The 16,981-nt window shown below is 30.7% G+C and overlaps 2 protein-coding genes across 2 annotated transcripts; one reads left to right on the top strand and one right to left on the bottom strand.

The window, feature by feature from the left end:
* Window positions 1-11,868: 11,868 nt before the first annotated feature.
* Window positions 11,869-13,348, top strand: LOC108765802 (uncharacterized). Its single transcript, XM_018514648.1, has 4 exons — window positions 11,869-11,957; window positions 12,117-12,400; window positions 12,670-12,923; window positions 13,229-13,348. The coding sequence occupies exons 1-4, from the start codon at window positions 11,869-11,871 to the stop codon at window positions 13,346-13,348; spliced, it is 747 nt and encodes a 248-aa protein (XP_018370150.1).
* Window positions 13,349-14,603: 1,255 nt separating this feature from the next.
* LOC108765801 (uncharacterized) lies at window positions 14,604-16,154 on the bottom strand. Its single transcript, XM_018514647.1, has 3 exons — window positions 15,338-16,154; window positions 14,851-15,056; window positions 14,604-14,747 (listed from the first exon to the last, which is right to left on the bottom strand). Exons 1-3 carry the CDS (start codon window positions 16,152-16,154, stop codon window positions 14,604-14,606), a joined length of 1,167 nt encoding a protein of 388 aa, XP_018370149.1.
* Window positions 16,155-16,981: the final 827 nt, after the last annotated feature.

The following is a 16,981-nucleotide window of genomic DNA, read 5'->3' as shown; positions in this document are numbered from 1 at the left end:
CATTGACGAATTAATTTGCAATCGTAACAAATCGATTGTTTTTTTAACAAATATCACATTTGCTTTCCCTTGATTTGTTCCTATAACAAAATCTTTTCTTTCAGTGTAAAGACTCCATCGTATCCAACCAATAACAAGCATAAATAAACGATTTAGAAGAAGCTTACAATTCACAATCGTATACATATTTAAACATGATTGATGATTGAGAGCGGACATGCTGGCATTCTATTTTTTGAAATTGTTTAACATCAAAGCATAAGTGTGATGCAGTCCCTCAGTATCACAACGCAAATTTTGTCTATTTCTTTGTAATGTATATGTGATTTTTCAGAAATCAAACTTTTACTTAGAAAGACTTCTGTGTCAAGTATCTTAATATTTTCCTAATCGAATTTGTGATTGAAATTTAATCTATGATCCGTGATTACCGATAAGATTTGTGTATTCCAGTTTATTTAATTCCGATGTCCTAGTATTGACTTTCCTGCCTGTCTGTCCAACGCATCACAGTCCCTGCAGGAAATCTTGTAAACTACATTTCTATTTGTGATTTTTGGGAGCTTATCTTTATGTACCCTGATGAATTTATTAAATTTATTGTTACTGTAATACCCTAGTTTAAAATTTTCCTTTTTACTAATCGTCTTAAATTTACTCTCAATTGTTCAAGAATATGGTATTAAAAACCATGGTTCTTGATCTTTACTCTCATCAACATTATTATTAATATTCTCCCGTTCTGACGAAGCACGTTTGAGAAACAAATATTTGAGTCAATAATTGATGGTATTGAAAATAAAATTCGCTGGATAGTCATTTTTTAAAAGAGTATGAATTACAAGCCTAACATTCTTGTCATGAAATTTATAATCTGAGAATCGTATAGCTCTGTTAATCATTCCTATCACTGTGTCTTTTTTCTGAGAAATTGAGTGAGAAGATAAATAATTAAGGTATCGCCCTGAAAACGTGGGCTTGTGAATCAACATATTTTAGCTTCAAGGACGAATACTATAAACAAAATTTTGAGACATTGATGGGTTCACCACTCTCTCCGATCATTGAAGATTTAGTTTTACAAAATTTAGAAACCCGGGCTCTTAAGACTATAAGATTACAATTGCTCTTTTACCTGAGATATGTAGATGACATAATATTAACAGCTCCTTTTAATTTAATTGATAACATATTAAAAACCTTTAATAAGTAATAATTGTATTCGGACTCTCAATTTTCAAACAAATTAAAAGTATGACTAAATTAGGCTAGTGAGAGTCTAGCAACGGTGAACGGCGCAATGATAGCAGTAGTGAACGGAGCAGTACTGTCGCTTCAGATTTCTATGATATTCAGTCTCAATTGTCTGTTCACAGTGGTAATTCTTGCATTTCTAACGATCATTTTAACATTAAGATAGATCCTATAGAATTCATTGAAACAACATCAGAATCTTCACTATTTAACATCAAAGAAGGTTGGTTTACAAACTTATCTGGTTTATCAATTCCTAAAAACGTTCAATATCTTTTACAATTAGGTGACAATTTTTCATTATCTTCTATTAATAAAAAAGAAAAGAATATTATTGGAATTTATTAAAAATATAGAAAATAATTTTATGAAAATTAAGCCTAGTAATATTTTAAGCATCAGAAATTATATTACACCGATATTAAAAAATTTTTTGTCATCTCACGTTCAAAACAATGTGATCAGTAGAAGATTGAATCAACTTGTACGTGTCACAAAGGAATTTTTTAGCAATAATCCAGATATAATTTTCACTAAAGCTGACAAGGGAAATATCACTGTGGCTTTAAATAAGAACATGTACATTTTGAAAGTTACAGAAATGTTGTGTGTTGTGTGTGTGTGTGTTGTGCTTCAAGATTTGGATACTTACAGTAAAGTCATCAAAAATCCAATTAACAATCTCACGAAAAAAGTTCACAAATTATTAATACGTTGGAAAAAGAATAACTATATTTCGGATGGTACTTACAAAAAAATATCTTGTAGTGAAGGCACGTTATCTTGCGCTTATGCACTTCCTAAAGTACATAAAAAGAATTGTCCTTTCAGAATCATTATTTCGTCAATTGATAGTCCTCTGCATTCTTTAGCTTCATTTTTACATAATCTCTGCAAACCTCTCAGTAGAATTGAAAATAGTTTTCAATTGGCACAAGAATTAAAAGGAAGACAATTGGGGACTAAGTACACATTAATTTCTCTGGACGTCATTTCGTTGTTCACTAACACACCATTAGATTTAGCAATTGAGAATGTGACAAATAGATGGAATTATATTAAAAAATCAACAAATATTCCAGAAAAGGAATTTTTTACAGCATTAAAATTAGTACTGAATTCGACTTATTTCACTTTTAATGGTGAAATATACATACAAACAAAAATTTGGCACTCCGATGGAATCACTTTTCTCTCCCATTACAGTTGATCTAGTCATGCAGGATTTAGAGACCAAAGCAATAGATTCATTAGGTTTTACATTGCCCTTTTACTACAGATATGTTGACGATATCGTGATGGCGGTTCCATCTGATATGATTGAATGTACGTTGACAACGTTTAATTCTTTACATCCGAGATTACAATTTATCTTGGAAATAGGAGGCAATAGTATTAATTTTTTAGATTTGACCAACATTAACAACAACGGCATGATAGAACTAGATTGGTACCACAAGCCAACTTTCTCGGGACGTTACTTGAATTATTTTTCTGCACATCCAACGTCTCAAAAGAAGGGTGTTATCATGGGTATGTAAGATAGAGCGATGTTACTGTCGAACCCTAAATTTCATTATAAAAATATTAAGTTTATAATAAATACACTACTCAATAACGACTATCCTGCAGAATTTGTTTTTAACACGATCAATGAGCGCCTAAAAAGATTTTGGTTTAACAAAAAAGTATCTAATAGTAAGGCTTCAAATAACGACACGGATACTGATCATGCACTGTTAGAAATGTTCTTAAATTTCATTAACTTTTAATGTACATTGGTGAATGAAGTTCAATTTCTCTGTAACTGAAAGGACTATTAATGCACATGTTAATGAGATTTAAGTTTACAGTAACTGAAAAATTAAGTGTAATGAAATTTAATATACTTTTATAAATGACATTTAATTATTCGTAATTGAAATAACTATTAATCTACATATTAATGAAATTTAATGTACTTTTACATTTACGAATATTAATAATATTTTAATTAAATTACAATTAGCAAACGTGGCTTTCAACAAAACTAAATTCTGAAAATGAGCATTTGCCACACACTGGATTTTTTTAGTGAAATAATTTATCTATTAATTGATATGCATGTATGCAGTCATTTAATACAGTACAAATAATAGAAAAGCCATAACAATTAATAATACATTGAATATAAACGTTTCGGCCTTTAATATGGCCTTCTTCAGTATAACTTGTTGTTGTAGAATATAATTCAATTGTGCGTGTACGATTATTAATACATTAATTATAATATTAAAGTAACGAAAGAACATTCCATTTTGTCAAATTAAACACCATTAAATAATTTGATTATAATCTTACATCAAGTAACAGTCATATAAGAGTAAGTCTAAAATTCAATTCAAAATTGCAACATATGATATTGTCAGCGATTGTTCCTTTCCATTTAATTTAAGTTGTCAATTTAGTAATTTAGTATAATTCCTATTTACAATTCATATCTATCTTAATTATGTCGTTATTTAAAATTTTGAGTTCAGTTTCCATTAAAAGATTACCAGAACGTGTATCATAGAAATTGTAAGTAAAAGTTCCAAAACTAGAATAATAAATAAAAGATTTCTCATACAATTTTAATAATTACTTATAATAATTTCAATTATTTACCTTAACTTAACATTTTTTTTCTATTCTCTTCTGAATCAGTTATGGAGGAAGTTACTTGTGGATAGACAACGTCCGTCATTTGTTTCCCTTTTTTTGTCCGATAATTATTCACAAAAGAATGGATTTTTTTTAAAAAAGATTGAAATCTGAGTTCGTTAGATGTATAATAATAAGAACGACATTTTCCTTTAAAATGATTTGAATCCTGAGTTCGTTATATATATAAGATGTTTTGAAGCGTATCTCAACTGTAAGGAAGGGAATCTTGGAAGGAGAAGGAAGAGAAGTGGTGGTAAAGTAAATTATTGCCATCTGTTATTTTTACTTAAAAACTACAGACTCATTTACGATTTATTGTGCATTATCGGTAAATAAGCATTAGGCAACTTTTCGGTATCTTTCTGTTCATTTAATCTTCTCTTTTGCTTCTTAATGTGAATCATTTCCGATATGGAACGCCTATAGAAAAAGGGCTCCAAATCCAAAATCTCCACCCCATCCCAATCCATATCATGATTATACTCAATACGATATTGTGAAACAACTGAAGGACAATTAGATCTATTAATATCCGCTCTATGTTCTTTTATTCTCGTTTTTAGTTTCCTTTTTGTTTGTCCTACATAAGAACATTCACAATTTAGACAGTTAATTTTGTAAACTAAATGACTGTTATCCATTTTATTGAGTCTATCTTTGCCAGTTTTAATAAATTTTGATAAGCTGTTTGTAGGTTTATACGCGATATTGATATTATATTTATCATATATATGTTTGAATTTTTCGGTTAAATTGCTAACATAAGGCAAACTAACAAATTTCTTAATGCCTATATCTGCGAAGTCGTTGTTCTTCATGGTTTTATGTTCAATATTATGCATTAATGATTTAATTCTGTTATTGATGGTACTGAACAAAAATTCTAAGGGATAGCCATTATTCAATAGAGTATCAATCATGACTGTAATATTTTTTGTGTGGAAACTGGGATGTGATAAAAATATTATTCTGTCTAGTAAGGAAATGACTATACCTTTTTTGTGTGTTATAGGGTGATTTGAATGAAAGTTAAGATATCTTCCTGACCAAGTAGGTTTTTTGTACAAATCAAAAATGATTCTTCCATTCTTAACTTTGATTGTAATGTCCAAAAAATTCACTCCACCATCTTCATTCTCTTCTACTGTAAATCTTATCCTATTATGTTGTTCATTAAATAATTTCAAGGTATGTTCAATTTGATTATACGGTAAGGCTAAAAGAATGTCATCGACATATCTAAAATAAATCGGAATTTCAATGTTAATTGTAGAGTGAATTTTCTTTTCTATATCCTCCATAACTACGTCTGAAATAATTAGTGAAAGTGGTGAACCCATCGGCATACCGAAAATTCGTTTGTAGAATTTTTTTTCAAATTGAAAATATGTCGAGTTCAAAATCAATTTGCATGATGAAATGAATTCTGTAATTGATAAGTTTGTGTGGTTTGATATTGTATCCCATCTGTTAGCTATCCCTTCAATTGCTAATTCTATTGGAATATTTATATACATAGAAACTATGTCAAATGAGCCTAATTTATAACTCGAATCAATTGGTCTACCATTTAATTTTTCTACTAATTCATAACTATTTTTTATGTATCCCAATTTATTTTTATTAAAACTCTTATTTAATATATCTTTAAGGAAATTAGCTAACGGAAATGTTATAGGGCTATTCACACAACTCACAATTAATCTAAGAGGAATATCAACTTTATGTATTTTCGGTAAGCCGTAGATTCTCGGAACCACACCATCAGTAACCAACATTTTAATTAAGCCTATTATTTTACCTACCATTATTTTAATTAAGCCTAATACTATTAACGCTTAACTTTTAATACGTTTACGTTTCTTACATGTCATTAACGTAAATTACTTTTCAGTTACAGATCTCGTACTTTTCATTAACGTGTAAATTAATTTCTACAATAATGTGTTCATTAATTTCAATACACACGTTCATCACATTTAAAACTACTGTAATTTAGTTTTTATTTACATCATTCATTACATTTAATTTCGTGCATAACCACATGCTTCCTTTACATGTTAATTAAAATTTATTGAGAAATTTCTAACAGTGTGTATCTTGGTTTGTTTTATCATATATTGATTCCATATCGGGAAAATTTTCATCAATTTGTAAGGATTCGGACATGAAATTAGTTTGTTAGTGATAATAAATTAAATAAATTTATTAAAGTACATAAGGATGTTCTCCCCAAATTTGACAATAAGAATGTGGTCTATAAACTTTTTTGTAAAGACTGTGATGCGACGTACGTGGGACAAACATACAGAAAATTGTATATTAGAATATCAGAACATCGGAGACATCTAAATTGGAATACTAACAGCCACTCTGTGATTACTGACCATCGTATTGAATTTTCGCATGATTTCGATTGGGAGAATGTCAGAATTTTGGATAAGGGGAAATTTTTGAAAAAAAGATTGATTTCGGAAATGGCATTTATACAAATGCAAAATAATGGCCATAATTTACGTTCAGATACGAAAGGATTGCATTACACTTATGCAGCAATGTTAGAAAGTTTCTCCTAATTTAATTGTGGATGTGTTAATTTAAATTATTCATGTTTTATTTGTTGACGAAAAAGTTTTATGTTCATTTAAGTTATTCAAATTTTATTCATTCGACGAAAATGTATTAGTTTTAAGAAATAATTGTTTATATAATTGTTATTTATTAATATGGTACTGTTCTGATCATTAATTTAATTTTTACGATTCTAATTTTTTACATAAAAAAATTTTTTGCGATTTTGATTGGAGAATGGAATAATGTACATGCGATTTCATCTTGAAGTTTATAAGCTTGCCTTATTGTTTTCGTACATGTTGACCTTTTACATCGAAAAATCCGAGCGACATGTCAATGTATACTGACAGTTGAAGATGTCGATATCATTCAAATTTATTATATTTAACACATCGGTCAATAAGTCCCGAGGCAAATAAAGAAAAAAACATTTTTTTTGGAAATTTTTTTTTTATTCATCAACATAGTTCCCTTCAAGGTTGATACAATCAGTCCAACGTCTTTCTAACATTTCGATACCTTTTTTATAAAATGATTTCTCCTGACCTTGAAAATATGCCTCACATTCAGCAATCACCTCGTCGTTGGAGTGAAATTTTTTACCAGCGAGCCATTTTTTTAGTTGTGCAAACAGCCAATAGTCGCTGGGGGCCAGATCTGGAGAATATGGTGGGTGCGGCAGCAGTTGAAAGCCCAATTCGTACAATTTCGCCATCGTTTTCAGTGACTTGTGACACGGCGCGTTGTCTTGGTGGAACAGACGACTACCAAGAGTACCGTCACTCACAGCGGTGTAACTTGGGAACTACTGGGCGGATTTTCATGAATTTTTTTTTCCTGTCATCTAAGAGATGGCGCGTGATGGTAACAAGAAGAAATTTTCGTTACCGTTGCCATTTCACAAAAAGCCTCGGGACTTATTGACCGATGTGTTAATTGTGATGTCTTGTGATTATTATATGGCTTCGCGACGCGCTTCATGTCCTATGGTGGTAACTCATTTAATGTTGTGAACTCAGGCATTATCTAATGAGAAAATTGTGTAATTGTTAGATTAACAACGCTGCATCTTTGCCAATTTGCGAGTGACTTAATCATCGAGGACATGTAAGTCAATCATATTGTAACTTTATTGCTGAGAATGACTCCAAAGAGAGTCGAAACGTCCAAATACAGAAGACTTTAAGTTAACATCTGAGTATGGTTTTCACCTATCATTGCGTTCACCGTTGCTAGACTCTCACTAGCCTAATTTAGTCATACTTTTAAAAACCTTTAATTTATTTCATAGTAGACTCCAATTTACAATGGAAAACAGAAGTAAGGGAATAAACTTTTTAGATCTGACAATAATTAAAAGCAATAATATTTTAGAATTTGATTGGTATCACAAGCCCACGTTTTCAGGGCGATACCTTAACTATTTACCTTCTCATCCAATTTCTTAGAAAAAAAAAGCACAGTGACAGAAACGATTGACAGAGCTATACTACTCTCAGATCCTAAATTTCATAACAAGAATGTCAAGTTTATAATTCATACTCTTTTAAAAAATAACTATCCAGCGGATTTTATTTTTAATATCATTAATTATCGACTAAAATATTTATTTCTCAAACGTGCTTCGTCAGAACAGGAGAATATTAATAATAATAATGTTGATGAGGATAAAGATCAAGAACCATGGTTTTTGAAACCATATTCTTCAGTAATTGAGAGTAAATTTAAGATGATTAGTAGGAAGGAAAAGTTTAAACCAGCGTATTACAGAAACAATAAATTTATCAGGGAATACTTAAAGATAAGCTCCCAAAAAACACAAATAGAAATGTAGTTTACAAGATTTCCTGCAGGGACTATGATGCGTCCTACGTAGGACAGACAGGCAGGAAAGTCGGTACTAGGATATTGAAATATCAAAATCACATAAACTGGAATACACAGATCCAATCGGTAATCACGCACCATAGATTAAACTTCAACCACAAATTCGATTAGGAAAATATTAAGATACTTGATACAGAAGCCTCTCTAAATAAACGTTTAATACCTCAAAAATCACACATATACATTTACAAAGAAATGGGCTCAATTTGCGTTGTAATACTGAGGGACAGCATCACACTTATGCTTCGATGTTAGACAATTTCGAAAAATGCCAACATGTCCGATCTCATCGATGTTTAAATATGTGTACGACTGTGAATTGTAAGCTTCTTGTAAATCGTTTATTTATGCTTGTTGTTGGTTGAATCCGACGGAGTCTTTAATTTTCTGTTCTTGTTATCGTTTTATTTATTACTCGTTTCTTCTTTGTATTTTTTAACGTTAGACACTCCGGACTATGAATTCTATAATTGTGTCTAGTTTTAAAAACTTAGTTTATATTTTTTGTATTCAAGAAATCCAAAGCTTCTGAACATGCTTGTGAGTCCGTTAAGGTGAGTTACTCATTAATTATTAATGAAGTTTTCATAAATGACTGTTGAATTAGCGTCCACTCCACACTTGGAAACCTGCACAGTTACTTTCCTTGATGGACTACCAAGTTATTATGGGTGATATTTACTGAAGAAAAAGCGATTGTATGACAGTGTTGCCAGATGACCTCAATGCAACCCCCCCAAGCCAGCCTATATTTCCCCCTAGATTGGTAATAAAACCCCTAGATTAAAAAAAAGACATATATATATATATGAAATGAAAATGTGTTTATGGAATGATTTTATTCGAACGACGTACTTAATTTAATTTTACATGAAGTATAATAAATATGTATTCTTCTAACTTTATTAAGTATGTATTCTTATAACTTTGTAGAATTAGCATTCTATGAATGAATCTAATATTTCTTCTACAAAGTTAGAAGAATACATAGTTTCCGAATTAAATTTATTCAGCATATCTTCAGTGGGTTCAAAAGCGATACAGCCATTTGGTAAATTACTTCTGATGCGCAAAATAGTATCTGCAGTTTCTACTGACATTCTATTTCGTAACTTATCTTTAATGATATTAATAATTGAGAATATTCTCTCAACGCTCGCATTAGAAAAAGGTAAACTCATTAAAGCTAAAACTAGTTTGGATATATGTCCAAATCTTTTGTGTCCGCCTGCGTTAACAATTTTATTAATTTGCATCCAATAGTCTTCCGATGAAAAACTAATGTTAACCGTATGCAAGAGATTCCACTCTGTAATTGCTTCATCAACGTCTCCGCAGATACCTTAAATCGTAAATAGCAATATCGGTTATATCCGGCTTCATTTGACTCGTTGCCAATTGAGGTGAGAAATTGCTAATACTTTTGAGTAGTTGAATATTTTCTGGTAATCGCTTCTGAAGCTCCCTGCACAATTCCACTAAGAATTCTTTGCATCGCCTTTTAATATTCTTAATTTTTTCGTATGTTTTATTCTGGAGTCCGTGGACAGCATTATTAAATTCATATCCTAGATTTATGCAATCAGTGGACATTAAATAATTTAAGAAATCAAAGTTTTCCAAATTTATTATGCACGTCTTTTCGAGTTGCTGTGGTACTACGATTTTTTGCAAAAGTAAATAAAATAATTCATTTAAATCTTCGAATAACTTTAATGGATCAACTGAGTCAGACTGAAACAGTTAATTTGTTTAAAGCAGTAACTTTTGATAAAACAGAAGACAGGAAAATCAGATAAACTCGATTGTCTTCATCATTGTACATTTCGTACAACTGTTCTGCAGTATAACATCGTTCTTTTTCCGCAACTAACTTAAAATGTAATTTAAAGCATCCCATTGACTTAAAATCGTTTTTATGGCTTCATTTCGTGCTAACCATCTAGTGCCCGAGAGCTTAGCTATTTTCTTTGGCTTCTTACCATCTTCGCCGTTTATTAATTGATAAATGGACTTGTATTGCACTTGCCTTTTTGTGCTATAAGAAAACCAATTGTGGTTTTCTTATAGCACAAGCTTTCACGAATCAAGAAGTCAAGATGTTTAGGCAATACGCGGAATGCGTACTCTGCGGACAAATGACACAGACATTTAACTGTCACTAGGTGCGGAATTATGAACTTTAATTTCGATGAAAAAGAGTTATGCTCTCCAACCATAACATTTGCGCCGTCAACGCCAATGCCGAGGTTTTCTAATTTTAAATTATCATTTTTTAATTGATTCGTGAAAACTTGAAACAAGCTTTCAGCATCTGCTGTTTCTATTTCGATAAGTCTATAGAAACTAGTAACTACTTTCTCTTTCGCTTTGCTAAAATATCGTATCATTATACATAGTAATTTTTTCGTGTCTACAGCTGTGCTTTCATCGACTATTGCAGAATAAAACTCGTCACCAATATCGTTCACTAAATCGGCAAGCATACACGGCGCAATTACATTTTTCATCAATGATGTACATTTTGTTCTATGCAATTTGATGTATTTTAGAAATTCGAATTTACTGTCTAAATTCATAACTATAAATCCTAAGTGGTCAATAGAATTAATCGAGCAGTGTTCTGCCACAAAAGTTGCAAGCTTCATCTCTGCTATTTTCCTTTTTTCGCTGATTGTTTTCTTTGCAAATAGTGTGATTTTTGGGGTTGTGGCATTTTCGATCTGTTCTTTTACTAAATTCTTGTGTTTTTTTGCCTGCGCATGGACCTGTAGATCTCTTTTATGCGTTTTGATCTCATTTTTGCAGTATTTGCAAAACGCATTGATCGAATTCGCTGGTGAAGCAGTTAGCCAATCTATATTTATAGCGTTTTCGGCCCGACCGGGTTTGCACCAACCTGGGTTGGATTAATGACGTTTTGCGCTCTCCTATTGGTAGAGCGTGTGACATCAACCAATAGAAAAGATTAATCCAACCCAAGTTGGTGCAAACCCGATCGGGCCGAAAACGCTATTAGAATTAAAATATTTGAATATATAAATCTGAATACATAGGTAAATCATTAATTTAAAACAAATGGGAGGATTAATTATTGTCATTGTCAGAAGATTAACAAACCGTTTGATAAAATAATACTCAGCAAACAAAGTGACGTCAAATGACGTTTCAATGACGTTTTATTAACGTTAGATACATCATTAACACGTATTAAGGCGTGACGTATTTAACGTCACTTTGTTTGCTGAGAAGCTACATTGCTATTTCGGCGACGCTGTCAATTTTATCGACGAAATAGTTGCGACGAGGAAGACCCCAGTGAGAAATGACAATGAAATCGATGTCGAATCGATTCAATCGATGTTGATTCGAAGTCGATTTCATTGTCATTTCTCTGTGGGAGGCGATCTTACAGGAATCATCGCGACGATTTTGCGATCAGCATCAGTAGTAAAGTGCCCAACGAGCATGTATGAATCTGATTGGGAACAGTATAAGTGTAAAGTAAAAAAGGATAATATCGTGGGGATCGACGAGGCCGAACTGTGGGAGGAAGAGTATGTGAATGCATCGTGTACTGAATCAGAAGAAACATAAGTATATATAATTTACATTTAAAAGTTATAAGAATATAATCAGGGACAATTCAGAAAAAATTATAATTAATGAAATTATGCAATGCAACTCAATTAATATATGTACATTAAATTTTTAAGTTTGCCGATTAAAAGACATAAACCTAATAAAAGCATCCAGCGGCCAATTCCATCCCAAACATCAATCGATAAACTGTTTCAAGACCTTAATCCTACTTCTACTATCCCAGAAATACATATCCAAGAAGAACCTGAAAAATTGGCTATTAATGAAAACAACACAATTCATGATACAAATAATTTTCTGTTACCAGTTGAATATGATTCTGCAAATGTGACTACAATCGATGTATCCTCCTTAAATTTGCCCCTTCATTCTCAAGACGACTTGGTATTGAAAGAAAGTAAGTATAAATTATTCTATATTGGTAAATTGGAAATTTGTATTTCATCTTTGATTTATTAGTTTAATTGTCCAGATTTCTAGGTTTTTGTTGTATTTAGAATTGCTTAATTGCTGACGTTTTATATAAACATTATATTTTTCTTCAAGGGTTGGTAGTTCTCTGATAATAATTTTGTGATTCTAAAGACAGAGATAAATCGAAAATCTGTTAAAATACATTAAAAATTATGATAATAATCATTATTATTAATATCTACTTTCTTTCAGTTTTGCAAATAATTTTGGACGTACAAGCTAGTCAAACAAGAATGGAAGAACACCAAAAACTCTTTGCAGAAAAAATGAATGTAGCAGTTTTAAAACTGTCACTTACAACGGATAAAGTATATACTATGCTAAAGGGCATACAAGATTCTTCACTTGCAGATTCTTCCATGCATATCAATCCAAATAGCAGTATCACCGAGCCTCTCAATTTATTTGCGCAAAAATTTATATTTCCATTAAATACAGTATCAGATGTACTAAATTTTAACAAGGAAATTTTAACTAATAAAGAATATAGAATGTATTTGGTAAGTTTTTATTTTTGTAATTCGTACTCTTAATAACTTTTTGATCTTGGTGCGTCAAATAACAGGAAGTTTTTTCCGCTCGTATAAAGTAGATTATATCATATCAATTATAATTGTAATTATATGTGTATTGTAAATAAAAATTACTGTTATTGGCTTTTAAATAAAATGACAGAAATAATAGTTTTAAATATATTTATGAATAATTAGCATTTATTATTGATAATTTTTTAAAAACATCTTATTTTCAGATTGACACATATAAGACAATTGGTGAAACAGAAGGAAACGAAGAGGGAAAGAACGTGGCAAAAAATATAGTCGCTATTTTTTTTTTCGAAATACGTTCTGACTCTCTTCTCCTGGACTAGTGTATCGAGAACTACTGGTATTGAGAAAAAAGAATGTTTTCAATTGTGTGACGGAATTTTGTCATTAATAAATGATTTAACTGCTATGGCTGATTCACGTTGGAATGTTTCGAAAAATGAAAAATTGTTCAAAAATCACGTTTTGAAACATGCCAAACAAATAAATGCAGCCGTTGAAAAGAAAAAAGAAAAAAATATCAATAATAACGTGCAATTAGTTGATACTATTTATAATAATGAGCCAGAAGTTAACAATAAAGAAGTAGAAGAAGTGGAAAAAGATGAAACGCATAATATTGCTATGTAAACAAAATCAGTTTGTATATATTATATACAATATACTTTTTTTAAATACAATATATTCTACATGAATTATTACATGTAATTTTTATATTTAGGGTATGTATTAACGGAAAAAAAATAAACTCAGAGTGATATTGTATACAAAATAATTTACACTTTATATCGTTAAAAGAATATAATTTTGGAGCTTCTAAGTCACATATATATTTATTTCCGTTCATAGTATTTATCGGCTTTCCTTTTGATGCGTATATATTAAGACGAGACGAAGTAAAAGGTTTGACAAAAAAGTCATATATATTTTGTAAACACGCACCGAATACATGAATTTTCTTTTTAAATACAGTAGCATTTATCATAGAAACGATATCATTATTTTTGATCATAAAGTACTTATTTTTATCGTCATTTGATAAAATAAAATTCTTAGACAAATGCAGTGTCTTGTAAACACCTGAACACATTGACACTTCATGATTTTCGTGGATAATCTTATTTTTCAAAAAGATGCCAGAGTCATCCTCACGTTTCAAATTTAATTTCGATAACTCTAGAACTCTTCTGCTTATCTGACTTAGTGGCAAATTACCACTTCGAATTAAAGATTTTAAGTGTCCAAGGCAATTTTCAAATGGATAGGAACTTATTCCTGGTAGAGGCCCAAACTTTCTAACGTCATCAACTACATGACATAAATTATGTACGTTGCTACTAATGGAATCAATTCCATAAATGTCAATGAAGGTTTCGATATAATTATTTAATAATCGTTCAGCAATATCTAAATACTGCGAATAGTAATTACATGAAAGAATAGTGAGAACAGCGTTAAGTGTTAAAAAATGTTCGTATACGTCTGACGGCAAAAAATCTTTCAAAATTACTGGACCAAGATAGAGTCCAAATGTTCGGTACTCAGAACCTTTCCAGAATTTTAAGAATTTTAAAGTTCTTATTTGTCGATGAATATCATTTGGTTTAGTTGCATTACAAGTTTGTAGCATTTCTGATATTGAATCCGCTTGTGCTTTTGACCATTTCGTACGGAAATTGTAACTACCCTCGCGCCATCCGTATAAGCATCTGCGTGTAAGACCTGCGCGGAATTGTATAATATTAAAATAGAAAATATACTAATATGTGAAGTCCCAATATCAAAATATACCTAAATCAAATAAATGGAGGGAATCTGCAATTACGAAATCTTCTACCATGTCAATATCTAACTCCGTTAGAGGAGTATCTTCTTTATGATGATCTTCATCTATTTTACTGCGAAAGCTCTCATTGGTTCTGCGAGGGCAATCAATTTTAGGATAACTCATATGCCTTCCTTTTTTATCCCAATCTCCTACTACAGTACATTTTATACAACTTCCATATTCAGCATTTGAACCAGGAGTGCCTATAATTTACCACATAATGCAATTGAAAATGTTTGAATTAAAGCATGTTTAAATTAAAGTAACTATGATGAAACATTTCAGAGCAGTTCCCTCAAGTTACGTTAAATAATTGTGTTAAAAATTCAAATAAAACTTTGATTCTAATATTGTACATAATAAGAACTGATTTTTTTAATAAATTTCACATCATCTAATAATATGAACATTCAATAATAAAATTCAGAATTTAAAAAAAAATAGAATCAATATTTAACAACTTAGTTCTTGTAATAAAATGTACCTTTAATAAAACTTCTAGCTTGCGTATCACAAATGAAGCATTCTATCTTGACATTTACTTCATGTCTACCGATTTGCAAGCCCTCTCTGCAAATTTCCTTCAATTCTTCAATAAATTGCTTAAAAAATAATTGGAGAGGCGGTTTGCTATCACCATAATAAATCGCTGCAACCATTGGTTGTATATGAGACATGTTTTTGATGATAAAAGAAATTGGCCAGAATTGATGCTGAGAGCCATTAAACGGTAACATGCCGTCGATATTAAATACTAACGATATTGTCAGTGGTTGGGAAATATCACAAATCGAAAGAGTTGATAATAAATTTGATTTAATTCCATTATACCAAAATTTCCCTGTTCCCATTTCAATAATATCGGTGGATAAAGGAGTTTTTAATAGAGTTCTTGCATCTTTTGGTAGCTCTGTCATACCGTGCGATCTCAATATCTTTAATAAGCTAGTGACAGAAGCCAGAATCAATTTGTATGCAATCGCCCAATCTGACAGTTCATTTAACAATGACAATTTATCATTTATTAATTGCTCTTGATTAGTATCTGTATCATCTTGTTCAGGAATCGAGTCAAACTCTTCATCATTAACTAATACATTATAGTTATCATTTGCTGTTGATGGTTCTGTCGAATTTACTAACTGATCATTGTGAACGACACTGGCACTTGCATAACTTGTAATATTATCAATGTGTGCACTTTCACGTATACTCTCATTGTTATTGTTTTTATTTTTTCTTAATTTTCTATAATAACTTGACGTTAACCAATATGGTTTATACTTGGTTCGCTCTGACATTCTTTTTCTTATTTAATTGTTTCTATACTACACACCTATATTATATATAAATCAGTCAAGAGTGTACTATATGAAGTAGAAGACTCAAAATTGACATACAGGATTATATGGACTTTTAGGGCAAGACTGGTTCAATTTACTTTGAAGTCAATTTTGTTGGTCATTTGGATCAAGTGTTGACTAAATTTACCTAATAGGTAACTTTCCTTGGTAATCTCGACTTCGAAGTTAGCAGTGACATCATTCAAATATCAACGAACGTCTTTAAGTCAATAATTACTAGACTGCGGAACTTTATGCAAAATACTTAACTGAATATTAACTATTGGACAGTTTTAGCAGTCAATCGTTGTTTGTTAAAGAGTTATTAAAAGGTGAAATAAAAAGATTGAGATTGACATCTGTAAATTTACAAAATTGCAAAATATGCATTTTATGCAAAACATTCAGTTAAGTATTTTGCATAAAGTTCCGCTGTCTAATAATTACCTTATTTTGACAACTTGAAAGTCTATTCGACTTTGAAGGCATAAATACAGTTCGATATTAGGTAATTTATAACCTCAGAAACTTATTAATCATTACCAGATTCTGAGAGAATTTACTAGATCAAAATTAAGTAATTTTTTACCTATCAAGAACACTTTAAACGCAAATGGACTTTGAAAACATTAATACGTTGAAATTAGGTAATTTTTTACCTGCGAAGAAAACCTCAAATATAATATTACTTTTATGACATATTTTAGGTCGAAATTTAGTCATTATTGTCTTAATTAGGGCAATTTTGCTTTGGATTGGTCAGGATGCCCTGTTTTGCTGCTTGG

The sequence above is a fragment of the Trachymyrmex cornetzi genome, unplaced genomic scaffold (assembly GCF_001594075.2).
Source record: "Trachymyrmex cornetzi isolate Tcor2-1 unplaced genomic scaffold, Tcor1.1 scaffold541, whole genome shotgun sequence".
NCBI classification, from domain to species: Eukaryota; Metazoa; Arthropoda; class Insecta; order Hymenoptera; family Formicidae; genus Trachymyrmex; species Trachymyrmex cornetzi.
Note: the sequence above shows the minus strand (reverse complement) of the source record. Positions and strands in the feature narration are given on the sequence as shown.

Excerpts from the sequence above, each read along its gene's own strand:
- LOC108765802 (XM_018514648.1), top strand. The coding sequence starts at position 11,869 with ATGTATGAATCTGATTGGGAACAGTATAAGTGTAAAGTAAAAAAGGAT. Across the intron at positions 12,401-12,669 it reads CGACTTGGTATTGAAAGAAA|TTTTGCAAATAATTTTGGAC; the intron begins GTAAGTATAAAT and ends ACTTTCTTTCAG. Across the intron at positions 12,924-13,228 it reads CATTAAATACAGTATCAGAT|ATTGACACATATAAGACAAT; the intron begins GTACTAAATTTT and ends TCTTATTTTCAG.
- LOC108765801 (XM_018514647.1), bottom strand. The coding sequence starts at position 16,154 with ATGTCAGAGCGAACCAAGTATAAACCATATTGGTTAACGTCAAGTTAT. Across the intron at positions 15,057-15,337 it reads AGCTAGAAGTTTTATTAAAG|GCACTCCTGGTTCAAATGCT; the intron begins GTACATTTTATT and ends GGTAAATTATAG. Across the intron at positions 14,748-14,850 it reads TTGACATGGTAGAAGATTTC|GTCTTACACGCAGATGCTTA; the intron begins GTAATTGCAGAT and ends AATTCCGCGCAG.